General features: G+C 42.5%; 6 protein-coding genes across 8 annotated transcripts; 3 read left to right on the forward strand and 3 right to left on the reverse strand.

The window, feature by feature from the left end:
* Positions 1-49: 49 nt before the first annotated feature.
* On the forward strand, positions 50-5,154 carry LOC108608568 (CCR4-NOT transcription complex subunit 3). The gene is made up of 12 exons (XM_033294314.1): positions 50-401; positions 604-775; positions 903-1,000; positions 1,072-1,221; positions 1,293-1,850; positions 1,886-2,128; positions 2,192-2,261; positions 2,321-2,653; positions 2,719-2,868; positions 3,028-3,770; positions 3,856-4,065; positions 5,002-5,154. Exons 2-12 carry the CDS (start codon positions 751-753, stop codon positions 5,098-5,100), a joined length of 2,679 nt encoding a protein of 892 aa, XP_033150205.1. The 5' UTR covers positions 50-401; positions 604-750; the 3' UTR covers positions 5,101-5,154.
* A 1,476-nt stretch (positions 5,155-6,630) lies between these two features.
* Positions 6,631-7,468, reverse strand: LOC108604221 (ficolin-1-like). Its single transcript, XM_017993589.1, has 2 exons — positions 6,888-7,468; positions 6,631-6,828 (listed from the first exon to the last, which is right to left on the reverse strand). Exons 1-2 carry the CDS (start codon positions 7,427-7,429, stop codon positions 6,687-6,689), a joined length of 684 nt encoding a protein of 227 aa, XP_017849078.1. The 5' UTR covers positions 7,430-7,468; the 3' UTR covers positions 6,631-6,686.
* A 1,279-nt stretch (positions 7,469-8,747) lies between these two features.
* LOC108596085 (angiopoietin-related protein 6-like) lies at positions 8,748-9,365 on the reverse strand. The gene has a single exon (XM_017981506.1). It carries the CDS (start codon positions 9,363-9,365, stop codon positions 8,748-8,750), a length of 618 nt encoding a protein of 205 aa, XP_017836995.1.
* Positions 9,366-9,631: 266 nt separating this feature from the next.
* Positions 9,632-11,973, reverse strand: LOC108597071 (protein-associating with the carboxyl-terminal domain of ezrin). Its single transcript, XM_017983405.2, has 2 exons — positions 11,737-11,973; positions 9,632-11,670 (listed from the first exon to the last, which is right to left on the reverse strand). The coding sequence occupies exons 1-2, from the start codon at positions 11,947-11,949 to the stop codon at positions 9,802-9,804; spliced, it is 2,082 nt and encodes a 693-aa protein (XP_017838894.2). The 5' UTR covers positions 11,950-11,973; the 3' UTR covers positions 9,632-9,801.
* A 232-nt stretch (positions 11,974-12,205) lies between these two features.
* Positions 12,206-13,779, forward strand: LOC108600623 (splicing factor 45). The gene is made up of 3 exons (XM_017988311.2): positions 12,206-12,474; positions 12,538-13,606; positions 13,676-13,779. The coding sequence occupies exons 1-3, from the start codon at positions 12,328-12,330 to the stop codon at positions 13,768-13,770; spliced, it is 1,311 nt and encodes a 436-aa protein (XP_017843800.2). The 5' UTR covers positions 12,206-12,327; the 3' UTR covers positions 13,771-13,779.
* A 282-nt stretch (positions 13,780-14,061) lies between these two features.
* Positions 14,062-19,045, forward strand: LOC108608293 (sarcolemmal membrane-associated protein). 3 transcript variants are annotated; one of them, XM_033293445.1, is made up of 4 exons: positions 14,062-14,213; positions 15,507-16,051; positions 16,110-16,976; positions 17,036-17,159. In XM_033293445.1, the coding sequence occupies exons 2-4, from the start codon at positions 15,509-15,511 to the stop codon at positions 17,057-17,059; spliced, it is 1,434 nt and encodes a 477-aa protein (XP_033149336.1). In that variant the 5' UTR covers positions 14,062-14,213; positions 15,507-15,508; the 3' UTR covers positions 17,060-17,159. The 3 variants fall into 3 exon arrangements, with proteins under 3 accessions (XP_033149336.1, XP_033149335.1, XP_033149337.1); XM_033293446.1 differs by lacking the exon at positions 14,062-14,213 and adding an exon at positions 17,743-19,045 and having other exon boundaries at positions 15,361-16,051; positions 16,110-16,991; positions 17,052-17,681; XM_033293444.1 differs by lacking the exon at positions 14,062-14,213 and having other exon boundaries at positions 15,352-16,051.
* The last annotated feature ends 779 nt before the right edge of the window (positions 19,046-19,824 follow it).

The raw sequence follows: 19,824 nt of genomic DNA on the forward strand, positions 1-19,824 counted from the left end.
TTCGTTGTGACCGATATATTATCATTCGTATTCGATAACTCTTAGCTAGACGCCATCTTGGAATGTGCGAAGAAGAGGAAGCGAACAAAAAGCAAGCGAAAAATCTTTAAGCGTATTTATTTAAATGTATAAATTGCATAAATCTATGTATTCATTAAGACCGAACACACACATTTGATGCTCTACCCAGCGACATAAAAGAAGCTCCAGCATAGCTGCCACGTTGCGTTTGCCCAAAAAGGCTAAGCCAAAAAAATCGAAATCTCGGACGGCCCGAAGGTATCACACACACACATCCACATACATTCGCGCAAAACACATACACAGGCACACACATCATAGGCTGAAAGCAAGGAAAAGAGCGACACTCATTATTGCTGGAAAGCAACTTGGAACTTAAGGTAAATATATACGTATCGTAGCGGCTAGCATTGTCTGCCGCCGTTATTGTGACTCCATAAGTTATGGACGCATTTCTGGCGCCGAAACCGACAAAAGTGCCGCAGCACAAGCACAAAGCTACGCTAGGCGCGATGTTGTGCGTGTGTGTGTGCGCAATTAATGTAAAAGTTTAGCATTGATCCGTTTTGTTTCTTTATGCAGACGCCGTACGCCATTGCCATTGCCTTAGCAGATTCCTGTCTAAGCGCTTTTCAGCTCGGCGGTGATATAACTAAGCAATCGCAACAGCTCACAGCGGACTATGTCTGACTATTTGCGCCAGCAGAAACCACAAGAGCACACATAGCCATGGCTGCGACGAGAAAATTGCAAGGTAAGCAAAATATTTTCACCACATATATAAACTGTGCACCTGTTTGTGTGTTTTACAATGTGCACTTTGTATATGTATATATTTGATGCTGTAAACATTAACATTGTGCGCTCTTTTTTTTTGACAGGCGAGATTGATCGATGTTTAAAAAAGGTAGCGGAGGGCGTGGAAACGTTTGAGGATATATGGAAGAAGGTACACAATGCAACAAATACCAACCAAAAGGTAGGCAACAAAATAGAATGTTGTCGACTTGATGTATAATGAATTAATTAATTTTTGTGGCACAATTGCAGCAAAAGCATCTGCAGGAAAAGTACGAGGCAGACCTTAAAAAGGAAATTAAGAAACTGCAGCGATTACGTGATCAAATCAAATCATGGATTGCATCCGCTGAGATCAAAGATAAGAGTGCACTGCTAGAGAATCGAAGGCTCATTGAAACGGTAAAGCGCATTTGTGTGTCCCCTCTTGTTTTAAAGAAAATTATTAAGCATGTTTATTTTGTGCCGAACAGCAAATGGAACGTTTCAAAGTAGTGGAGCGAGAAACAAAAACAAAAGCGTATTCCAAGGAGGGACTAGGGGCGGCACAAAAAATGGATCCTGCGCAGAGAATAAAAGATCATGCGCGAAATTGGTTAACCAGCTCAATAAGCACACTGCAGATACAAATTGATCAGTGCGAGAGTGAGATTGAATCGCTGCTGGCGGGCAAAAAGAAGCGCCTGGACCGTGACAAGCAGGAGCGCATGGATGATTTGCGCACTAAGCTGGATCGTCATAAATTCCATATAACCAAACTTGAAACGCTGCTGCGATTGCTTGACAACGACGGCGTCGAGGCGGATCAGGTTAACAAAATTAAAGATGATGTCGAATATTATATTGAATCATCGCAAGATCCGGACTTTGAGGAGAACGAGTTCATCTACGATGATATCATAGGCCTGGATGAGGTGGAGCTCAGTGGCACGGCCACAACGGATAGCAACAATAGCAACGAAACGAGCGGTTCGCCTAGCAGCGTCACCTCCGGCGGCAGTCCATCCCAATCACCAGTCACAGTGCAGCAGGTGCTGCCAGGCGGCTCTCCAACAACCATCGGCAGGCAACAAGCAGTAGCAGCGCCAGTAGTGGCACAAGCGCGGCCAGCGCAAGCCAATTCCAACATTTGCAGGCAGCTGCAGTGGCAGCAGCAGCGGCACAGGCGGTGGCGCAACAATCGAATGGAAACAATGTGGGCTATGCAAGTGATACCAGCGCTACATCCTCCACAGCGACAACATCTACGGAGGCAACAACGGGTGGCGAAAAGCGCACCAAAAGCACCGAAAGCAATGCAAAAGTAAAAGTGCGTTGTGCTTTCCGAATGCAGCTTTAATCTTAATCTATGGTCTTTTCTTCTTAATTGCAGCAACAACCTCCGCCGCTTATCAAGCCAACGCCAGTGCGTGCGACAGCTAAGGCACCCGCTGGTAGTGATAGTAAGCACGCTATTGAAATATAAAACCAAACATTTTTGTCTAACAACTGTCATTTGCAGCTCAAGTCAATAAGATTGTTAGCTCAACGCCCAGCAAAAATCAACAGCAGCTGCCAACGGCCGCCTCTGTATTGGCGACCGCAAGTGGGTCACAGTTAACGAATAGCAGTAGCAGTAGCAGCAGTAATATTGCTGTTGCCAGTGGTCACAATCCTGCCGTGCAGCCACATGCCCCAACGCCTAATGCAGTAACTGCAACAGCTGCGGCGGTCACATCAACATCAACAGCAACAGCAACGGGAGCTGCAGCAGTGAGCAACAACATTCAGGGCCAATCTGTGATTCAAGCGACACCAACAATTGCATTTGCGGCGGTGGCTAAACACAACACATGTAATTAGCTTCCTACATTTTAAACAGACAAAAATTGTTTTTATTTTAATAATGTATAATTGCAGCACTACTGGAAAATGGTACGGTGCTGCAGCAACAGCAGGCAGCAGCGCCCACAGTGGCATCCATTGTAAGCGCGAGTCCACAGGCTCAGCAGCAGCAGCAGTCGGCGCAACTAACCAATCTTCAAACGAATTCCTCACACATCCAAAATGGTATTTAAATATTTTCTTTCTTTTCACTGACTTTGATTTAGCAAACGGGGTAGCTTGAAGTACTTTAAAGTCTTATTTGTATAAAAGTCAGACGCATTAGAATTAAGTATTACGTTTCTTCTATATATATATATATATTGTATCCTCAATGTATTTTAGGGCTGCCAGCGTCGCTGAGCAGCGGCAGCAACAGCGGCAGTAATAGCAGTAACAGCAGCAGCAGTGCCGTTGAAGCGATTTCATTAAAAACGATGGCACAGGAAGCCATTAATCGATCTGTGATCGAACCTAATGCTCTTAACCAGCAGCCGCAGCAGCAGCAGCAACAACAGCAGTCGCCTAGCAACATTGATACAAGACAGCAGCAGCAACAACAACAGCAGCAGCAGCAGCAACAAGCCGCACAGCAATCGTTGCTGCAACAGCATTTCAGCAATGACACAACTGCCAATCAACAGCAACTACAAGCAGCAGCAGTCGCAGCAGTTGCAGCGCAACAGCAGCAGCAACAAAACGCTGCTGCAGCAGCAGCAGCTGTTGCAGCCATTGGCACTATTGTTGCTGCCACTACCAATGGACCCACAACGGGTAGTGGACTTATGAATCTAGCTAGCGCTGCTGGTCAGCCAAACAGCGGCAACGGCAATGCTGTTGGCAACAATGCTAAAACGCTTGTACAGCAGCAGCAGCAACAACAACAGCAAATGGCAACAACAGAGGCGCATATACCGCCGCTGCTGGGCGTAACGCCGCTGGGGCCTACGCCACTGCAAAAGGAGCATCAAGTGCAATTCCAAATGATGGAGGCCGCATTTTATCACCTGCCACAGCCAGTCGACACCGAAAAGCTGCAAACGTATTTCCATCGTTCGCCGGTGCAAACACCAGCGCACTTTCCACAGGTTAGCTGAGCTGATATATATATGTATATATATATATCCAAAAATATATGTAATACTAATATTTATATTTATTTTTGCTTTACAGTCACAGCTGCCCATATATGATACCGTTGAATTTTATCAGCGACTCTCTACGGAGACGCTTTTCTTTGTATTCTACTACATGGAGGGCTCCAAAGCGCAATATTTGGCCGCCAAGGCGCTCAAAAAGCAGAGCTGGCGATTTCACACCAAATATATGATGTGGTTTCAACGACACGAGGAGCCCAAAATTATCAACGATGACTACGAACAGGTAAATTAAATGAAATTGTATTTTAAAGCTTGGAGCAGTGACGCTTTGGTCGAACCATCATTTGTATGCTCTTATACGAATATTCTGTGCCGCGCCAGTCAATCCAAAACATGCCCTTGTAGTCAAAATCCATGGCATAGTCACCGCCCAAGTACAAGCCAAATAGATTGCTGTTTTGAATAGTTATCGCATGTTAGTTAAAGGCAAAAGAAAATATGCTTGTTGAGCCTACCTGTGTGCACAATCATTATACCACCAAGCACCCAATCTTAAAATGCCACACTTGCGTTTTCCAGTGCTATGATCCTTATCATATGTTGTAAAATTCATATGCTCCTGATAACGCAGGGAATCTCCCGCATCACCCGAATAGGCTCCCAATGCCTGCATGTTGTACAGCTCTGTGGCATTGCCTATTAAGAAGTCGTCATAATGCGCATAACGTGAGCCACCTTCAAAGTCTTCCAGATAGACATATAGCTCATGCGGCTGACTGGCTGTTATGGCATGTAACCTATCCAGACCGATAAAGAATTCGCCTGTAAGCTCACCAAAGCCCGCTTCATATTGCGTCCAATTGCGGTAGAAGTTCTCGTGGCCATCAAAGCGGCGTGCAATCACCAGCCAGCCATCCCCAGCTAAGCTAACATCGCACAGGGCTGGAAAGGCTGACACCCCAGGCACTTGTAGCGTATAGATGCCTGCCCAGGGACAGCTTGAAGGATACGGTTGTGATAAGCTTGTGGCGCAAAGCGCAATAATTATTATTAAACTTAAAGCAGCTCTCATAGTGTTGCGCTTTGCTAGTTCAATAGTTAACTCACTACAAAGACTACCAGTAACTGTTATTTATAGTAATATTTATTATCTTATCGTGTTTGTTTAATTTTATCATTTCCTAAAGTTATTAATGTATATTTTCGCTTTACTTTGCAGGGTACGTACATCTACTTTGATTATGAGAAATGGAGTCAGCGCAAGAAGGAGGGATTCACCTTTGAATACAAGTACTTAGAAGACAAGGAGCTGAATTGAATGTTGCAGAGCGCTTTCGGTTGCGTTGCGGATGTGCCGGCCGGCTGTTAAATAGAGAAAGAGATAAAGGGAAAGAGAGAGAGAGAGCGCGCGTGAGAAATAAACCCCCCACTCCCAGCAGTTGAATTCATTGCCTATAATAAACCACACAAAAACAAAAACTTAGTTACAGTAGCATACAATATACTCATAATCACATAGCACACACACACACATCCCCATATACCGAAATCCATGTTTCAAAATGAAAGTAAAAACAGCTGTGGGCAGAGCAAAGCGCAAGTTCATGTGACCAGAAGCAGCGAATCCAAGCTAAGCATAAGTGTAAAGGAATTACAAAATGAAGTATGTTTAAAGAGAAAATACTTGTTTGAGAGCAAAATGCATGTAAAAACATATGCTTTTTTTATATATATATATTATATATAAATGTTTTATTTCTTTTTTTATGCTTTTCGAGTTTTTAGACTTACTTTCCTAAACAACAAAAAGTGAGGGAAAAGCGAAACTAAGATTGTATTCATTCTCTGCAAAAAAAAAACAAAAAAATAACTTTTCCTAAATCGCTTAGCGTGCAATTTTCAAGCGCATGTTAAACTTAGACTTACCCTTTAAAATTAATAAAAATCGAGCACTCGCCTCTGCACTAGCATCCTGTATAAAGCGCGCAGCCTCCCCCATGTGCACTAAATACTTTTAATTGTAAACATTTAGCACACCGATTTAATTCATTACAAAATGCGTTTATTATCAAAACGCGTGTTAAAAACAAAACTATGAAGCAAACAAAAAAAATACAAAAAAAAAAAGAGAAAGAAGTACGTGAGAGTTAAGCTAAAACACTTCAGCTGATCTTATTTAAATTTAATATTGTAATTACGATTACTAAGATCATTGATTAAGTTGAGCATGATAAAGGTAACGATGAGGATAATGCTGCTAAGCAAACAAAAACAACAAATTAATGCGTAAAAAACAAATACCTTTTTTTTAAATGTAAGCAAAAAAAAACAAAAATAAAAAAGAAAACAGAACGTGAGTAAATAGTTGAAAGCCGTTTTGTGTTTTAATTTCATCAGTTCGTTACGTATTGTTAATTATTTATAAAAAATTGATTGGTTCTCTTTTCATTTTGTGTGTCAATTGTATTTCATTTTTTAGCCTGTTTGATGCTCAACAAACGCAAACGCTTTTGAGCCGCCTCAGTTGCAATTGTTCAAAAAAATGTTATTCCAACACCAAATAGTCGAAATGATAAACTATAGACAAGAGAAATATAATTAATATACATAATGCATTTTAGAATGTTTTTGCGTAAATATAGCATTTTTGCTAAGCGATAAAAACGAAGTGTTTAACAATTTTACAAGCATAGTTTTAAAAAACAACAAAAAGCAAACAAAAAAAACAGGATATACATTTTAAAAATTATTGAAGAAAAAACTGCATTAAAATATACATAAATACAATAATACGCCACAACAGCGTACTGAAATTTATTATGCAAAAAAAAAAGAATGTAAAATGCTCTTATAATTTTTAGCGACAACTGCAGCTGCCAAATTGATTTATAACGGTGAGTAGCGTCAGTTCCAAGTTAGTCGGGGACGCACCAACATTTGCACCTTCTTATAGGAATAATACGGTCCGCGCCAGTCCCACCAGGTGATGCCACGTACGCCAATTGTGGCGTTATAGTCGCTCTTCAGGTACATGCCAAACAGATTGCTGCAATCAAAAAGTGGTGATAAAAACGAGCTTGAAGAGCAGCTAGCATTGCCAATTACCTGTTATTGCACCAATTGTACCACCAAGCACCCATACGCTCAACCGCACAATTATGCTCAGATCTGTCGTTATCCCGATCATAAGTGGTGAACTTCATGCCCAAGTGATAGACCAACGAATCACCAGCATTGCCAGTGTAATTACCCAAAGATTCCAAAGTATACGAGCTATTTTCATTGCCAACTTTGAAATTATCGTAGTGCGCATATCTGCTGCTGCCATTGAAGTCCTGCAGATTTATTAAAAGCTCGTGTGTCTGATTAGCCGTCATATTATGCAAGCTCTCCAAGCCAATAAAGAACTCATTGCTCAGATCTCCAAAACCCAACTTGTACTCCTGCCAATCGCGATAGAAATTCAAATTCCCATCAGTGCGATTAAGTACACCAATCCATCTCTCCGTCGTGCTATTGCCATCCGTTCCATTGCCACAGGCTATGGGCAAGCGCAGACGATCCGCTGCAGCACAGATAGTCTTGGATGCCTTGGCACTAGCGTGGTAGCCAAGGCCTAGCACCAGCAGCAGATATAAAATCTTCATTTGCTTAGCTCGCTATGTTTTCAAGTGAAAAATTCGAAATAGAATAACAACATTTTGGAGTTAACCTTAACTTTTATTGTATTCGCTATCTTTGTTTTCTTATCACATTGATGATAAGGCAAAAGCTTTTTCGAATGTCCTTTTGTTTATACAATGGGTTATTCCAAATTAATTTATTCATTTATTTATTCTTATCAGCAACTGAACCTACTCAGAAAGCAACAATTTCTTTGATATTTATCGCATCTAATCTTTTAACGTTTAACAAGAAATTCAAATTATATTATGCTGATAGGTTGGTAGATTTTCTAATCTATTGTGCTACTGCCGTGCCTCTTTAAGTTAAATTCCAAGTTTAATTATCGATTAGTAGTTTTAATAAATGTTACTAAAGCACGTCATGTTGATAAGCCCATTAGTTTTTGTAGACATTCGGGAGTTACATCTGTTAAAAAAAAGATACGTATATATAAACTTACTTCTGCCTATTCTAATTATTTCCCTTCAACTAATACAGCATTCAATAAGAGCACATTAACAAACAAAATGCAGGCCTAGATCATTTTTCAAGTTCCATTGGCTACTGAAAGTTACTTGCGCGTTTATTCACCACCAGGCAAACAGCATTAAATGGGTATTAATTAATCAAACTTGATTGATAATAGATAATACGATTTGATTTACAATCAAAGACAAGTATACCGGATGTTCTGAATCACACATGAGCTCGTAATCGCGGATCTGATACGAAATGCGGACTCTTCAGACTTTGAGCGCCACAGTGAACATTTTTTTATGAATAACAAGATTATGAGGAGGCTCGATTCAGACAAAGGTAACTGACTGAATAGACCCAGTTGGAGATTTGTGCATACATAAAAGGCATACAAATAGACGAAGTTGACTTTTTACTGAATAAATTACGTTACTCTTTTTGAAGAATTTCAAATATCCTGAAATTTAACGATATTATAAATTTAAAAATTGTCTCATTAATAAGAAATATTTTCATAAATAAAGAGTTGCCTGTCTTTTTAGCATTCTATGAATAAAATCCTAAGCTTTTTTAAAATTGCAAAATGTAATTAATTGTTTGCTCTTTAAGTTTAGCTTCCGGATTCTATTTTAAGGTTACTAAGACTACTTTAAAAAAAAATTAACTACTAGATATGCTCAACTTTGCTGTGTTTATATGTGCATGTATGATATTAATTAATTTAATTATTGTAATTGGCAAGAAAACTGAGTGAATTATTGTTAATTTTTGTTTAATGTTCTTTATTGCTCATTTAAGAAACTAAATGTTAGTTACACAAATTTACTTAGCAGCAGCAGGGCGCACCATCATCTTCATGGACTTAAGCGAGTATTGAATACCACGGAACATTTCCCAGTACATTCCCTTGCGTGCGTTGCGAGTCTCGAGCTCACCATTCATATAGAGGCCAAACAGATTGCTGTAGGAGCAGTTGTCGTACCACCAACCACCCATTGCAATATCTGCACAGTTATACATGGCCATAGATCCATCATTTTTACGATCATATGTGGTGAAGCGCATGCGTCTGTGCCAATACAAGGAGTTGCCGGCATCGCCAGTGTAATTGGTCAGAACCGCTAGACGGTAGCCATCATCCTCGCCGTTTATCAAGAACTCAGCATAATTCGCCGTACGAGTCTGTCCGTCAAAGTCTTCGAGCACAATGGACAACTCATGAGGCTCGCTGGAAGTCATTTGATGCAGGTTCTCCAAGCCAATGAAGAACTCCTCGGCCTGATCAGAGAAACCCGCCTTGTAGTCCGCCCAGTTGCGATAGAAGTTCAAGTTGCCAGTGCTGCGCTGGGCAACTACGGTCCAACCATCAGCGTCCTTCTGCTGAGCTGAAGTGGCACTGGCGAGGAGCACAATGGCGAAGAGAATGCAAGGCTTGAACATCTTGAGACTTTCGTTAGAAACTGTTGTAGCTTGGACAATTACTTGCGCTTTTATTCACTTCAGCTTCAATGGGTATCAGAGCCGATTGATAATTGATAATGCGACTTGATTTACAATTAAAGATGATAGCAGATTGATACGCGCGCTGTGAAAAACATATTTATGGATTCGACAGAATTTTGATCGCGCCACATTTAGCCGAAACGTTCATGGTTATATAATGGAAAACCAAATTTATTTTGCAACAAAGCAGCATGTTTGAAAATGCAATTTAATTTAAATTATTTACACACTCTGGACATAATTATATACACATATACATATGTACATTAATGGTACTTAAAGATTAGAATGGAACAGAAATTTATTTTTGAACGTATTGAATGCGTGAGACTTTGCTTAGAATTCGATTGGTATGTAACGAAGTGTAATTATCCTAAGAGACGCTGGTGGTCAGTGCACTGTCGCCCCAAATGACATCATCCGCATCGTCATCCTCATCGAGTCCCCAGCCTTGGTGCGCATCCAGATCCGTATCATGGTCAGCGGCTGTCGCAAAGCGACTTGCGTCCACATGCACAACCTCCGTCTCTCTGCTAGCTGCTGGTTTGGTTTCAATAACTGGCTCCATGTCCTTGAAGAAATCAAACTCGGCCGTTCCAGCCACATTGGATAATGTTGAGGGTTGTACTTGTATATCCAAAACGCTAAGATCATCTATGGGCTTACGTAGGGATGGCGGCGGCGGGATTGATTTAGTAGCTGCTGTGGATACTTGGGAGCAGGCGGTGCGAAAAGAGTCTGTGAGTGAGGGCTGTGTGGCCTGTGTGGAGCTGCTGCTGGTGGTTTCTATTAGATTGAGTTCATCTATGGTCAGCTGCTTGACATGCAGACGCTGCAGCTCGTCCGCATTATCCCAGTCGGACCAAGCTGCCTCCTCGTCATCCTCTGCCTGAGTTTTTCCATCACTGACCAGTGTCAGATCAACCAGCTCTGAATTACTATCCGGCGCGCTGCTTTGACTCTGCTCCAGCGGCTTCTCACTCAAAGTTGTAAGACTCTTGTCATCCTCGCCGCCATCGGGACTCAGACGCAGCGCTATGGGCGCCATATTGCTCTCAACAGGCAGCGGACTGCCGGAGACCATATAATCATCCGCATCCGCAGCACTGGCATTCATCAGCGGCGTAATGGAACGCGGTGCGCTGCTCTCGCTTGACACAGCAGCATGTGGGCGACCATCCGAAAAGCAGCGTCTGCGATCACCACCAAGCACAGCGGCAGCACCCAAAATGGGCACTAAATCCGCTAGCGAGCGCAGTGTTTTGGCCACCAACAGATCATTTGTATCGCTCATGCCCAGCTGCAAGTGTGGCAGTATTTCGCGCTGCAGCTGCTCATCGCTTAGCAGACGCACATACTCCATGAAATAGTCGAGCAGTATCAGACGCATCTGAGCATCACGCAAGCGAAACATTTTAAGTATATGCGGAAGCACATACTCTACGTATGTTTGTGGCGAGAATAGCGCTGTGGCACCTTGGTCTGTCTTGGTGCGCAGCACAAATGGCGTTACGCATTGCTGTGCGGTGGGATCTAGCAGCACCATGCGAGAGAGCAAATCGCTGGCCAGTTGTGAGGCGACTACTTGCTCGTCGAAACAGCGCAGGCGTTCAATGAGGCTGCTGAAGAACTGCTGGCGCTCCTGCACAGACTTGAGCGGCAACTCAAACAGAAAGGAATGTATAAGCACAAATTCGTGATTGAAATACGGATGCAGCAACACAGCCGACAACTTGGGACGCATTTCTGTATTCTGATGCTTTAGATGTGTGCTGCAATACTCGCGAAATTCCAGCACATGCGGCGTAACAGCTGCGCCAGCGTCCACTTTGTTCAAAATCTGTTCGCAGAGCGTCGCAAAGGCAAACTGCTCGAGGGCCTCAGCGCCATTGGCCTCATCCATGGCTTGCGGCTGTCGAAAGCTATGCGCCAAGTCCAGCAGCTGCTTATTAAGCTCCTTAGCTTTCCACACATACTCAAAACCAGCCAAACACCAGCTGCCCTTGCTTGTCACATAGATGGACTGTGTGCAGATATTCAAGTGCCGCGCCAGCGCTTTCTCAATGAGAAATATCAAGCTGCACAAAATGGTGCGGAGGCCTAGGCACACCTGTATATCGCTTTGCTGGCTAAGCACATCGTTCAGGGGTCGCACACGCTCTGTTGCCAAATGTTTTTGTCCCGACTGCTCCCAGGTGCATGTATATTTTAGTATGTACGGATGGCGATAGATCATCAGGTTCTGGAGCCACAGAAATACAAAATAAGCCATTTGACATATATGAGGACTTGCTTGTTAACAGCCTACCTTAATAGCCCGTTCCATAGGCCCAATGCTGGCCCAAAGTTGTCCCTTTACCAGCACCTCGCCTTTGAATATGGATAGCTGTTGTCCATGTCCCACGCCTTCCTCATTCGATGTGTTTGGTGATTCGGCATTGTAAAGCGCCCAAAAGTCATTCACCTCTACAGCATTTTGGTCAATAATTAAACCTTTTAATTTGCTGCCTTCATTGCCCATTTTTTTTTACTACTTGGTTTCCAAACCATCGATAACTATCGACAGTCTTTGATAGTATGGCTTTTTGAACATACAGAGTGTCCCATCTTTGATCTTATAATAAATGCAATGCACTTTTATGCACGCACTTTTAAAATATATTTTTTGATGTTCTTTTAAAAACAAAGCGGTAATTTTTTTGTATTCAACGAAAATTTCATTAAATATTTTTAATTGCAAAAACGAATGAACTAATGAACGAGCCTGTGTGACCATCGATAGTCTTCTACCTCTTATAAGCACAAGCCAGCACTGACGAGCAGTGCTGCACAACGCTGCATCATCTTAGAACAAATGTATACAACATAATTTTTTGCGTAAATTTGTAAACATTAAAAAATGGACCTATACGATGATATAGACGCCAAGCCGCGTGCTAGCCAGGTAGATGGCTGGTCATCGGGCATCAAGATGTTGCAGACACAGCTGGCCGTAAAAAAAGCACAGTTACCCAAACCCCATATAAGGGATCAGATAAAAAAACCGGTGAGACTCGGGTACTTAATATATCTTGTAATCAAAAGCTAAACATTCATGCTGTTTCTTTAGTTAATGACTCCGGTTGTAAATCTGCGCGCTAAACGTCCGGCAGATCATGAAAACTTTGCGCCAATGTCGCTGGCCGTCAAGCCCATAACCACGAGCACAACACTAGCGCCAGCACCTGTGCTGGAGAGCATTAAGACAGACGGTTGGGACTTTGTGGACGAGTATGATCCGCAGTGGCCCAATGAGTATGAGAAACTAAGAGAAAAGGATAAACCTAAGGGTCATGACAAGTCACGGCAGCGAGAGGAGCGTGATAGGGATAGAGATCGAGAACCGCAAAACCGCGACCGCGACCGCAAAAGAAATCGCAGTGGACGCCGCGATACACACACTCATGACAATTCACCGCCTCCAGTGAAATTCAGCGGCTTTAGCCAGCGACCAAGCGAAGAGGATAAATACAGCCCACCTCCAATGGGATCAATATCCAAGCAGAGCGGCGGCGCAGCAATTGCACCACCACCCTCGCTCTCCATTGATAGCGGTAACAACAGTTCTTCGAATGTCACTATACCTTACTCTGCCAGCTCGGTGGCTGCTAAAATTATGGCAAAATATGGTTTCAAAGATGGTCAGGGCTTGGGAAAATCAGAGCAGGGCATGTCGATGGCATTGCAAGTAGAGAAGACCTCAAAGCGCGGAGGTCGTATTATACATGAGAACGATGTATTTTTGCCACCAGCAGCACCCTCTTCACCACCACCACCTACACCACCACCCCAGTTGCCCACTGTAAGCTCAACTCCAACTAATTCCAGTCCACAAGCCTCAAGCACTGCTGTTATTATGCCGCCGCCTCCGCCTGTGCCCGCCGCACCCGCAGCTCCAGCAGCAGCCACTGAACCAAGCATTACAGAAATTATGAAGACGCCAAGTAAGGTGGTGCTGCTACGCAACATGGTTGGACCGGGCGACGTTGATGAGGATCTCGAGCCAGAAGTTAAGGATGAATGTAATACAAAATATGGCGATGTGAACAGTGTTATTATACATGAGGCATTTGGCACTGTACCCGAAGATGCTGTCAAAATATTTGTCGAGTTCAAGCGTATTGAGAGCGCCATTAAAGGTGAGTGTTGCCATTATTTTTTTTTAAAACGCTTTACCTGTAAATTTCACCTTTTTTTTGTTTTTGCAGCCGTTGTAGATTTGAATGGTCGATTTTTTGGCGGACGGCAAGTGCGCGCTGGATTTTACAATTTTGATAAATTTAAGAGTTTTCAATTAAACTAAGCTTACAATTGGCAAAACTGTTTATCAATAAGTGTTTCGACCCACAGCAAGTCTCACTTTTGAAAATGATTACAACTTATCGATTAACGATAAGCACGAGAGGGTTGCCATTACACGTTACGACTACACAGCTGCATGATGGTTGTATTTCTATTGTGAAAATGGTGCTATTAATTCTTAACCTGATTAGAACATGCTGTATTTGACATTAAGGAGCAAGTTAGAGACAGTGCGCTGCACGTTTCATCAAAGCAAGCGTTGTTTTTGTTGCCAGAACATTTATACAATTTGGTGACAACTCACAATAGGACAGTCGATACGTGTGTGGTACACCTAGCGACTGTCGAGGGTTTCAGAACTGAAAACAATTAACGCAGTTATATTATTCGCTTTCGCTGTGGTGCAAAATTAATTTAACAATAACAACGTAACAAAAACCCAAGGTAAGTGCCAAGCCCAACGCCGCTTGCCTGTTGACCAGGCTATTTGTTGTTAAATTCATATACGAAAATCAGAAACTGTGTGTGCGCCTGTTTTTTTTCTTCGTTCATCTTTTGCGCGAATATGTAAGCCAAAGCAAATGAGCAGAGAGCAGCAGAACGGTAAATTCTTCAAATGTCAACGACACACAGAGACACTTGTAATTAAATTCAATTAGCCGCGGCTCCCCAGTGCCTATAATTTGTGTATCAATGAAAATAAAAGAAAAAAATCCATAACTAAATGCAGTCTCAAAACTACAGCCAGCACCTCGCCCCTTCGTATATATCTCTGCCATGTTGAACTCACGACCACTGCAGTTATAGTTGTTGTTTGTGCACCAGCAGCAGCGCAGACAGGCAGACGACGAGAGGCAGCGCAGAGATCATAAGCGTTATTATTATTGTTGTTGTTGTGCTACTGCTCCACACGCCAATCAACAAAAGTTGTGCATTGTGTTTGCTGTTCACTCCCACTGCCAACGACGCCCAGTTACGACAACAACAACAACAGCAGTAACTGTAGTTAGCATATCCAGCGAGTACTAGTAAGTGTTGTTGTTGTTGCTGTTGGAGTATGGAAGTGCATTCGTCGTCACTGTGCAAGGTAAGGGGGGGAAACAAGAGTTACTATTGTGGCAGTTTATTGCACTATATATGTATATATGTACATGTCTGCATATTACACACTTTTACATAAAACGCACGCATAAAACATAAATGCAACTTTGGCACGGTCTTTTCCTCTTTCTCTCTGGCTCAGCTTGGCTACTCTCATACTTCTCCAAAGTAGAGCAGACGCGCCCGAAGATCTAATACATACATGTACATAATGTGCGTACATATACATACATAGCTAAACACACGCCCACACACGCACACACATACACTGCGTACTCGAATTTGTTTGCCCTGCCTATTCTTCAATTATATTATTTTCTAAATAATCTATTTTTATCACAACTTTTGCCTGCGCCTGCACTGAAGTTTATTTTGTATTTTCGGCTGCTCAAAAAAATTGTGAGAAACTTTTTTAAACTAAGCAAGCGCAGAGCAGGCGTTTGAATTTAGTATAAAAGTAACTTTTCGGTCGCCTCGTTCAGTACTCACAAATTTAGTAACTTTAAAAACAAATTTTAAACTCTCCAACCTAAAATACAATTTTAACTGATTCCCAATACATTATCTGTTTGTTAATTTTCTACCCGTTTTAACCGTCTGTGTGTGTGTGTGACGTATGCCCAATACGATTTGCAGGAATGGTCTTGGTCAGCAACGAATGGCAGATTAACAAGGACGCTGAGCAGCAGCAGCCCATTGCGGCAGTAGTGACAACAACAACAACCGCAGCAGCAGTGATCACAACAACAGCGACTGCGACGCCAGCAGCAGCAGTTGCAGTTACTAACGGCACAAGCAGCGTTGAGGCTGCTCTGGAAGCAGCAGCAGCAATAACGGAGCCCCCACAGACGGTCAGGCCAGGTGGAGAGGCGCAGAAGCGTCAGCAGCCGCTGCCGCAGCAACAACAAAATAAGCATAAGCAGCGCCATAATAAACGAAAGAATCAGCAGAGAATGGAAATGGAATCAAGTAAAAAATATGAACAGCAGGAGCTGCGCGAGAAACATGAAACAGAAACGCGCGAATCGCCGGAAAATCACAACAGCAACAGCAACAATATGAATAATGATTCCAATGATAATCTGGAAAACCAGGAGAACAACAATACAACAATTGCAGTGGCAGCGGCAGCAGCAGCAGCAGTAGCTGACAACTGTGACTCGAATACAAACACATTGCAAGTGAGTTTTAAATCAGTTTCATTCAATTACAAGTTTATTAATTATTATTAATTTACAGAATCAAATAGCACAGCAGCAAGTGCAGCTGCAATTGGCGATTAACTCGGTGCTGAATGCCAACAATACCAACAATTTGTTTGGCGCGCTCAACACGCTGCAAATGCCTACAAATGAAAACTCGGCAGCATCTGCAACTGGCGCAGCCGCGGCAGGGCTTCTGCTAAATGCGCAGGATATTGCGTCCAACACAGGCGAGGCCAGGATCGTGCTGCAGTGCGAGGGTAAATCGCACAAATTTGAGACTCGCAGCATTTTGTTGGCACCCAATCAAGAGTGTAAGGTGGGACGTCTGATAGCCAAGAGCAAGGCTAGCGAAGGCAATGCCATATTCGATTGTAAGGTGCTGTCGCGCAATCATGCCATGCTCTGGTACACACCAGACGGACGTTTTTGGGTAAAGGATACCAAATCCAGCAATGGTACATTTATTAACGACAATAAACTGGGCAACGAGCCGTCCGAGCTGCATTATGGCGACACCGTCAAGTTTGGCGTTGAAGTAATTGAGAATTCACGCCAGGAGGTGCATGGCTGCATTATAGCGCGTGTGACACTGTTTTTGCCTGATGGACGCGAGGCCATCTCAATAGATACGGAGCAGCTGCAGCTTACCGGACCAAACCGCATTAGCTACGAGGAGATCCAACGGCTCAATACGTTTTTGCAGGAAGCCTCGCAACGCGAAAAGATGCTCAAAGCGAAGCTAAGCAGTCTGCAGGGTGTGCTGGATACGACTCGTAAAAATTCAAGCATGTGCTGGCAGAGCATGATCACCGAGGATCAGCTGTTGCATAAGATAACGCTGCTCGAGAAAAAGCTGCAGGTCATGGAGAAAAATGTGCCGGAGAATGCGCTGCGCAACGAGGTAAGCTACGAGCTTGTGTACTATTCGAGTTTTCTCCACTATAATGATTACAATTGCAGGTTGTCAAGCTACTAGGAGGATAAGACTAACTATCAGCTAACTGCCAAGGAGGCACTGCGCAAGGTCTACCAGGATCGCTGTGAGGCCATGCAGATGCTATCCAAAATGGAGCTGGCCTATACGACTTCGGATAACGAGTGCAACATATTGCGGGCACAGATTGTTAGCTCCAAGCAAACATTGCAGGATTTCAATGCGCGCTTGGAGCAAGTGCAGCAGGAATATATGGAATACAAACAAGAAACGCTGCGCCAACAGCAAGAGGCTAAAGAGGACGAGGAGAAACGTCTGGAACAGCTGAAGGATCAGCTGAGCGTACAAGAAATTGAAATGGAGCAACTGCGCCAACAGCTGACGCAACTGCAGCGATCTTTAGCTGATCAGGACAGCGAACAGGCACTGCAGCAGCAGCAGGTGCTGGAGCAATTGAATGCAGCCATCGACGACAACGATGATGATGACGACGACGACGACGACGATGACGATGACGACGACGTCGATGATGCAGACAAACCGCTTGCAGACAAAGACGAGCACGATATAGAAAAAGACGAAGGCAAGAACGGTTCGATTGATAAGAAAAATACAGATGGGACAACGGTTGAGCCGGAGAAGCAACAGACCACACAAGGCACACAAAAAAGCGTAAGTATTTATTATTTAAGTCAAGATTTATTAATTAGTTTATTGATTATTATTTTTCCAGAGCAAAAAGAGTAAGCGTGCAATGAAAAAAGAGTTTGAATTGAAGCAAAAAGTTGTGCGCAAAGATACTGTATTCAAGTGGTTTAAGAATTCTGATCTCAATATGGGCGCCGACGGTGGCGATGTCTTGAATGCTATATTGAATAATAATGCCGACTCTGGCGATGATGAGCCAACAGAGACAGAGAAATCCGCCGATGGCGAAGCTGCTGCTGCCAGCGAGTTTATACATAAATCACCTAAGCATGCCGGCGCACGTCTTAATGGCATTGAAGAAGAGCAACAGAATAAGCTGGTAACACAGCAGACACTGGTGTGCAGCAGTCCTGATGACGAGGATACGGATATGCCAACACATCAGGCCATTGATATGTTGCAGGAGGAATGCAATTTCTACAAGCTCAAATCAAATACGCTGACCAAGGACATCAGTGCGCTGGAGCAGCAAATGAATGAGCTGAAAGAGCAATTGTTGCTGAATCAGAAAAAACCACAGCAGCAGTTTCAACGTAAACCAAGCACTGACGAATCTGAGCTGGCAGACGACCAACAGCCGCTGCTCTCCAGCGAAAGTGAAATTGCCGGCTGGAATGATGAATTGAATTCCATGAATTCAGCGCAAGTGGAACGCGAAGAGGAGCTCATTGTGTACAAAGAGCGTCTGGAAAAGTCAGAGAGTCACAATCAATTGCTACGCAACGAGATCTCTGAACTGCGTCTCAAGCAGCCGCTGGGCTACAATAATCACTTGCTGTATCGGCGTGCATTGCCGCTGGGTTGTATGGCGCTCGCGGCAGTCATTTACTTCCTCTCCAGCCGTTTCTAACAGCGTTCGGCCCACAACCACCACCCATATATACAGTACGTCGTACCTAAAAGCAAAACGAGATTGAACAATCCATATAAATATACCATAATACATGTAGTACATGCCAGCTGGTTGGGGGCTAGAGCCTGATGAAAATAATGCATTATAATTGTATGAAATAATGGAATTATGAATGTTCGCAAATCGGATGGACACGGACGTGTGGTTATACAGTTTTACATATTTATACATACATAAGCATATATCTATATTGATAGCGTTATAATCGAGCTTTACTCGCAATTTCTTTTCCCCATAATTATGTTCTACTGTTTTTCCCCACAACAACAACCCCACAAACACACGAACCAATTTGCCGCACAAAATTATTAGTAGTAAATTGCATATATAACGAACAAACGAAGAAAAAAAAATTAAAACAATTCTACACACTTAAAACTTAGTTAATCTTGAAGTAATTATATATTTAATGCAATTTCTTTGTATGCTATTTTTCGAGTTATTTTATTATTATTATTTTTATACCAAGTTATGGTGCGTTAAAGAAACTCAACTCCTTTGGATTGTGTACAAATATCTAGAACAGAGTTTTTTGGGGGCTCACATTATAAGTTTAGCAATAAGTTGCAATTAATTATCATTACCAGCTATGTTTTATAAAAGAAACGAAGAATTGTGTATTTACGTATGTATGCTTGATGCTAAATGTTGATTTATGTACTATATATTTAGTTGATTTTTATATGTTGTATGTCTTGTAACAACTTAATTTTTCGAAACGATATGAAATCTGAAAAGCGCTTGCGATATCACAAACAATATGTAAATTACAAAAGGATTAACGAAACGAATGCAAATAAATTATATAATGTATGCAATGAATAAACGCTTAATTAAAATGAAGAATTTTTAAATATGAACCTATATATGTTTACCCGCGAACATTTAAATTCGGGCTACAATGCGACGATATCAATAACAATACAATAATAAAAACCCGTCACTGGATGATATGTGCAACAGTTAATTCAAAGCATAAAAACTGTAGTATACGTTCATGCTGACGAATTGCTGTGTTGGTTTTTCGGAGTTAATATGTTAGCCAAGACACAACCCTAGATGATATGTGCTGCTGTTTAGTCAAACTACCACTCTTTTATTGCAGATAATACTTGCTAAAATACTAAAATTACTAACAATACGTTGCAGATAATACTCGCTAGATATAAATTAAAAAAAAAAGAAACAATAGTA

Source organism: Drosophila busckii, chromosome 2L (genome assembly GCF_011750605.1).
Source record: "Drosophila busckii strain San Diego stock center, stock number 13000-0081.31 chromosome 2L, ASM1175060v1, whole genome shotgun sequence".
NCBI lineage: Eukaryota > Metazoa > Arthropoda > Insecta > Diptera > Drosophilidae > Drosophila > Drosophila busckii.

Coding starts and splice junctions, on each gene's coding strand:
- LOC108608568 (XM_033294314.1), top strand. CDS start 751: ATGGCTGCGACGAGAAAATTGCAAG. Junction 3,771..3,855: donor CACCAGCGCACTTTCCACAG/GTTAGCTGAGCT, acceptor TTTGCTTTACAG/TCACAGCTGCCCATATATGA. Junction 4,066..5,001: donor TCAACGATGACTACGAACAG/GTAAATTAAATG, acceptor TTTACTTTGCAG/GGTACGTACATCTACTTTGA.
- LOC108604221 (XM_017993589.1), bottom strand. CDS start 7,429: ATGAAGATTTTATATCTGCTGCTGGTGCTAGGCCTTGGCTACCACGCT. Junction 6,829..6,887: donor TACAATTGGTGCAATAACAG/GTAATTGGCAAT, acceptor TTTTGATTGCAG/CAATCTGTTTGGCATGTACC.
- LOC108596085 (XM_017981506.1), bottom strand. CDS start 9,365: ATGTTCAAGCCTTGCATTCTCTTCGCCATTGTGCTCCTCGCCAGTGCC.
- LOC108597071 (XM_017983405.2), bottom strand. CDS start 11,949: ATGGGCAATGAAGGCAGCAAATTAAAAGGTTTAATTATTGACCAAAAT. Junction 11,671..11,736: donor CTATGGAACGGGCTATTAAG/GTAGGCTGTTAA, acceptor CTGTGGCTCCAG/AACCTGATGATCTATCGCCA.
- LOC108600623 (XM_017988311.2), top strand. CDS start 12,328: ATGGACCTATACGATGATATAGACGCCAAGCCGCGTGCTAGCCAGGTA. Junction 12,475..12,537: donor GGGATCAGATAAAAAAACCG/GTGAGACTCGGG, acceptor CTGTTTCTTTAG/TTAATGACTCCGGTTGTAAA. Junction 13,607..13,675: donor TATTGAGAGCGCCATTAAAG/GTGAGTGTTGCC, acceptor TTGTTTTTGCAG/CCGTTGTAGATTTGAATGGT.
- LOC108608293 (XM_033293446.1), top strand. CDS start 15,509: ATGGTCTTGGTCAGCAACGAATGGCAGATTAACAAGGACGCTGAGCAG. Junction 16,052..16,109: donor CGAATACAAACACATTGCAA/GTGAGTTTTAAA, acceptor ATTAATTTACAG/AATCAAATAGCACAGCAGCA. Junction 16,992..17,051: donor ACGAGGTAAGCTACGAGCTT/GTGTACTATTCG, acceptor TCAAGCTACTAG/GAGGATAAGACTAACTATCA.